At 40.8% G+C, this 5587-nt stretch overlaps 2 protein-coding genes across 2 annotated transcripts in view; both read right to left on the bottom strand.

Annotated features, from left to right (window-relative positions):
• tmc2b (transmembrane channel-like 2b) overlaps positions 1 to 4826 on the bottom strand; it is a 12379-nt gene extending 7553 nt beyond the window's left edge. The window contains exons 1-6 of the mRNA XM_005729621.1: positions 4781 to 4826; positions 4632 to 4673; positions 4011 to 4410; positions 3050 to 3217; positions 1271 to 1361; positions 691 to 801 (exon numbers count right to left, since the gene is read on the bottom strand). Of these exons, the coding sequence (XP_005729678.1) occupies positions 691 to 801; positions 1271 to 1361; positions 3050 to 3217; positions 4011 to 4410; positions 4632 to 4673; positions 4781 to 4826 (858 nt within the window). The remainder of the gene's footprint in view (positions 1 to 690; positions 802 to 1270; positions 1362 to 3049; positions 3218 to 4010; positions 4411 to 4631; positions 4674 to 4780) is intronic.
• A 44-nt stretch (positions 4827 to 4870) lies between these two features.
• Positions 4871 to 5587, bottom strand: part of tmc1 (transmembrane channel-like 1) — a 15827-nt gene continuing 15110 nt past the window's right edge. The window contains exon 19 of the mRNA XM_005729620.2: positions 4871 to 4929. Coding sequence (XP_005729677.2) covers positions 4871 to 4929 — 59 coding nt within the window. The remainder of the gene's footprint in view (positions 4930 to 5587) is intronic.

Genomic DNA, 5587 nt, shown 5'->3' with positions numbered 1-5587 from the left:
TGGGCACTCCACCCTTTTCCGGCTGAGAACCATGGCCTCAGATTTGGAGGTGCTGATCCTCATAACCACCATTGTGCTGCCATGAAGTTCAAATTGAGTACCAGAATTCAGAAGAAAGTGATTTAAGTGATCCAGGAATTCTTGTTGGTGCCAGCAGGCCGGTCTGAGTAGTTCAGAAACTGCTGATCAACTTGTGCCTTCCTACACAACCATCTCTAGAGTTTATAGAGAATGGTCCAAAAAAGAGAAAATATCCAGTGAGCTGTAATTTTCTGGGATAAAATGCTGTTTCAATGCCAGAGGTCAGAGGAGAATGGCAAGAAGCCTTTAAGCTGATAGAAAGGGAACTAAAACCAAGATATGCAGAAAGCCTCTCTAAACATCTTAAACCTTGAAGCAGGTGAGCTACAACAGCAGGTGATGCTCTCCTCATCTAAGAACAAGAAACTCAGGCTGGCTACTTGAACTTGACACTGAGTTAACTGAACTCTTATGGCATCCACAGTCACCAGGTCTTACCAAAACATTATCAAAAGTTAAAAAAAAACAAAACAAAAACAAGTATTAGAAATTTTAAAAAAAATGTATTTTTCTTTTCTTTGGTATAAGGGCAAAAACTACTGTTAGCCAGTCTGGGGAAAAAAGAGAGCTCGTGTGTGAGGAAAAAATGAATTAAGGGATGCATGAAGCTAGGATCCTCACACCAAAGTCAAAGAGCACTGAGAAGTCCATGGCTGTGTCCTGTTCAGATCGTGGCACAGTTTTCCGGGGAATGGAGCCATAGGGGAGACCCATGAGAACCTAAATGCAGAGAAGAGGGATGGAGAGATGGATGGAGAGAGCTCAGCATTTGCCACATTAGCTATTGGCTGCTAGCATACATAAAGACAAAGCCTACCTCTGGCAGCACCACCAGACCAAACATGAACCCGAACAGGATCAGGTTCAGGCCATACATCCACCTCAGAAAAATGAAGTAAGATGCCACCGATGATCCAAAATGACCTGGGGGGAAGGGGGTGGGGTGAAAATACATAATTGTGAGGACAGCTTATTAGCAAATGTAAGATTATAGCTTAGTGATTATTTGGTTTTGTGGTACCAACTTTCTACTTCCTTTATCTTCCTCTCCCAGGGTATACAAGCTGTTTTGAAGTTCTCAAAGTCCCGATTAAACTTGATAAGTTTCTAGGGGAGAGTGCAGAGAAGCAAACTTAAACAATATTACTCAAATTATAAATCAATGCATTTTGCACAGTGAGGACATTACCTTGGTCATCATGACTTTAAACGCATACAACTTCTTGCCTCTTCCTTTCCCGAGAGCACCTTCGAATTTTTCAACAAACTCCTGGGCCTCCCTGTTTCAGGCAGTACACAAATGTTCAGCAATGAAATACCATACATGCCCACATCCAACTGAAAATCATGATCTACTCAGTGAATTAATTATTTAGTTAGTGAACAGGATGTACAAACAACAGGTTTGGAATGATTTACTGATTGATGACACGCTGCATATGTTAAGAGCACTGGCAGGAAGACACAGCAAGCAGGAGGTCAGCTCACCACAACAACATGCATTAAACAGTGTCAAGCTCATGAAAAGTTAAGGCAACTCGGCTATCATGTTCCCTTTCCAGAAACTTGCCTACATACATAACAAACATACATACTTACCTCACAAACACACACTGACTTACACAAGCCTTAGCCCTGGCTAGGAAGCCAGAACAGTTTGCTGTCTTCTAACATATCTAACAGGCTGAGATACAGCCAGCTTGGCTTGTGCTGAGATTTTATAGGACCCTGTTGTCATGTATACAAATTCCACAAAGGGCAGAATTTCCATACAGTGCATCCAGAAAGTGTTCAGACCACTTCACTTGTTTCACATTTTGTCATGTTACAGCCTTGTTCCAAAATGGATTAAGTTCATTTTGTTCTGCATTCAATATGTCCATTGTGATGTTGAGTAAACAAAATTTTCCTCGGAATTCTTGCAAAAATCACATACATGTACTGTAAGTATTCTCACACTTTGCTCAATACTTTAGCAATGATTGTAGCCTCAAGTCTTTATGATTATGATGCTACAAGCTTGAAACACCTATTTCTGGGCAGTTTCTCCCATTCTTCTTTTCAGAACCCTTCCATCAGATTGGATGGAGAGCACAGCCATATTCAGATGACTGTGCTTCAAGTCTGGGCTCAGAGTTGGCCACTCAAGGACATTCACAGAGCGGTCACAAAGCCACTCTTGTCATCCTGGCTGTGCGTTTAGGGTCGCAGTCTTGCTGGAACATAAACCAGACCAGTCTGAGGTCCATAAAGCATCTAGTTCCTGCTGCTGAAAAACATCGCCACAGCATGATGATGCCACCACCATGCTTCACTGTAGGAATGGTATTGGCCAGGTGATGAGAGGTGTCTGCATGATGATGCAGACATGACGGGCCAACGAGTTGGCATTCAGGTGGCTTCTGTCTGGCCATTCTGCCACATGGGCCTGATTGGTGGTGTGCTGCAGAAATGGATGTCCTTGTGAAAGGTTCTCCTTTCTCCACAGAACAATACTGGAACTCTGTCAAAATGACCATCAGGTTCTCAGTCACCTCCCTGTCTAAGGCCCTTCTACCCGATCACTCAGATTGGCCATGCAGTCAGCTCTAGGAAGAGTCCTGGTGGTCCCAAACTTCTTCCATTTACAGATTATGTTGGAATATTGGAATAAGGCTGTAAAACAATGTGGAACAAGTGAAGTGCTGTGAATACTTTCCAGATGCACTGTAGATGAATAAAAGCCTAGATCTAGATGAGTGGAAGTACCAAAGAGGTAAAGTAGCAGTGAGCAAGATTTAATAATAAATGTCCAACTTCACATGGTATTAAAAGAAAATGTGCACCAGCAAAAATGGAGTAATAAGCAATTTTAAAAAGGCACTCAAAATGAACAACATCTTTAATGAACAGAAGTTACGGTTGTAACAAAAAGCAGGCCAAAGAAGAGGATTAAGAGTTGGCCACAGTTTTTTGTTTTCATTTTTACTTTAGCAGTACGAGCCTCCTCTTCATCCGCCAAGGTTTGTTCCTTAATGTAGCTATCAGCTTCTTCTTTTCTTCTACTTGTTCTTTCAGGGCAGCGATCTCTCCCTCTGACATCGACTCTTCATCAGACTCGTCTTCAGACTCGTCTTCAGAGGAAGAAGCTGGAGAGCTGCCAAAGGGAAGCAACCGTCACTCGCAATGACTTTGAGAAGGCGTAATTCTCACACGATTCATCACCTCAAGAAAAGCTTTCCTGGTGGTTTTAATTAGTAGATTTATATCTAACTGCACACGGTGCAGTGTTCACTTAATAACCCCAGTTCCAAAAAAGCTGGGATTCTGTGTAAAATGTAAATAAAAACACAATGCATTGAGTAGCAAATCTCATAAACACATATTTTATTCACAATGGAACAAAGACAACAGATGTGTAACTGTGAAGATGTACCATTTTGAAGCACGTTTTGAATTTGATAACAGCAATCCCGTCCCAGCAATGCGGTCAAATTGATTGGCATTTGATAGTACAGATGGACAATAACCCAAAACATACAGCCGCTGCAGTAAAGGCCTGACAGAGCATTTAAAAGGAAATAAAACAGCATCTGGTGATGTCCATGAGCTCAAGACTTCATGCCATCATTGTCAGCAAAAGGTTTTCAACCAAGTATTAGAAATGAACATTTTATTTTCAGTTATTTAATTTGTCCAATTACTTTTGAGCCCCTGAAATGAAGGGATTGTGTTTAAAGAAATTGCTTTAGTCCCTCAAATTTTTATGCAATTTATTTTGGACAACCCACTGAATTAAGGCTGAAAGTCTGCACTTCAACTGCATCTGAGTTGTTTGAATTAAATTTCATAGTGGTCATTTACAGAGCCAAGAAAAAAAACCCACCTATATCTGTAAATATTTATGGACGAAACCGTAGGTGAAATACAGCTCTCAGAGAATACTGCACCTGCTCTGCTTTCCATTCTTCTTTTTCTTGTCCTTCTCACTGCCTTTATTTGTCTCGTCTTTGCCTTTAACATTTCCCTTCTTCTCCTTATTCTGATCCTCTTTCTCCTGTTTGGAAGGCGCTCTTCCTCCTTTCTTCCTTTTACCCTGATCTTCTTCGCTCTCCTCATCACGCTCCTCATTTGCAGCTTTCCTCCTGGGAGCTTTGGCTCCTTTCTGTCTCACCCTTCGTTTGTCTTCCTCATCGTCTTGGTCACTGTCTTGGGGCTTGGTCCTCTTCCTTCGTCCCCTTTTCCTCGGTGCCTCATCTTCATCTTCTTCATCATCCTCATCATCACTGACCTGTTTGGTTTTACGCTGTGCTTTGGCTCTTCTGTTTTTGCTTCTCCTTCTGGCCTCATCTAAGACACACACACACACACACACACACACATACAAATATATATTATTTTTTTACACAAGGTTTGATATTGAAAATGCAATAACATGTCCCTGAACAAATACAACCATCAACAATAAGAACTGACAAAAAGGGCCGAAAATGCCTTAAAAGCTATAAACATTTTCAAAACGTTTTCTTTCAATTAAACTAAAGACAGAAAAATTGTCCCATATGACTTACCTTCACTCCCACTGTCCAACGTAGCATCCACCTCCATCCCAACTGAACAGATGCATGAATACAACCATTTAGATTCAAATGTTTAAATAAATATAGCAATGAATGAATGAGTCAGTTTTCCCTATAATAGCATTAAAACATCTTCTCACCATCTTCAGCCTGAATTATAGCATCGTTTTTCCTTTTTGGAGGCATCCTTCTGATCTTTTAGTTATTTATATATTCTTTTTGTCCCCTACTCACTTCCGACTCAGTCTCATCTTCATCCATGAGTCACTCAGTTCACTGACACAGTACACTGTGAAGGTACAGAAAGAAAGTCAGTATACATAACCACATAAGCACACACACACACCACACACACGCACACACACACCTCTGTTTGTGCTGCTCAAAGGCTGGGCTCCATGACAACAGCCAAAGAAACCCAGCCCTTAGATGATAATCAGGAGCCAGAGAGAATCTGAGAGACAATGGACTTGTCTATCAAAATGTTAACTGATATTATACAGGGGAGAGATATAAGAAGATATAAATTTTTGGTGATTTAACACTCAAGTTTATTTGAATTGGATAATGACCAATATCTTGAGTCACTGTCATATACAACATTTAGCAATGCAACAAAACCGTTTTGAAAAGGAAAACTGATGGTCGCCTTCACTTACTTGCCACCCCGTTAGGAGACACCCAAGCAAATGGAGAAATAAAGGCTGGGCCACATTAAAGTTGGATGAAAGCTTAAGTAATCCTGAGTGAAACAAGTCGCTGTATTTAAATACTATACACAACGTCTTCTAGGGTGTAGAACGAGCAAACTAGTGGAGTAAAAATCAGTTATGTTACTTTAAAGGCAAGACACAAGCTGTTGATTCAATAATGGGTCCTGATTTTTAGGTTAAAGTACAGGGTGGACCATTTATATGGATACACCGTAATAAAATGGGAATGGTTGG

Source organism: Pundamilia nyererei, unplaced genomic scaffold (assembly GCF_000239375.1).
Source record: "Pundamilia nyererei isolate P.nyererei 1_Seehausen unplaced genomic scaffold, PunNye1.0 scaffold00033, whole genome shotgun sequence".
Taxonomy (NCBI): domain Eukaryota; kingdom Metazoa; phylum Chordata; class Actinopteri; order Cichliformes; family Cichlidae; genus Pundamilia; species Pundamilia nyererei.
The sequence above is the reverse complement of the archived record's forward strand: the minus strand, read 5'-3'. Positions and strand labels throughout refer to the sequence as shown.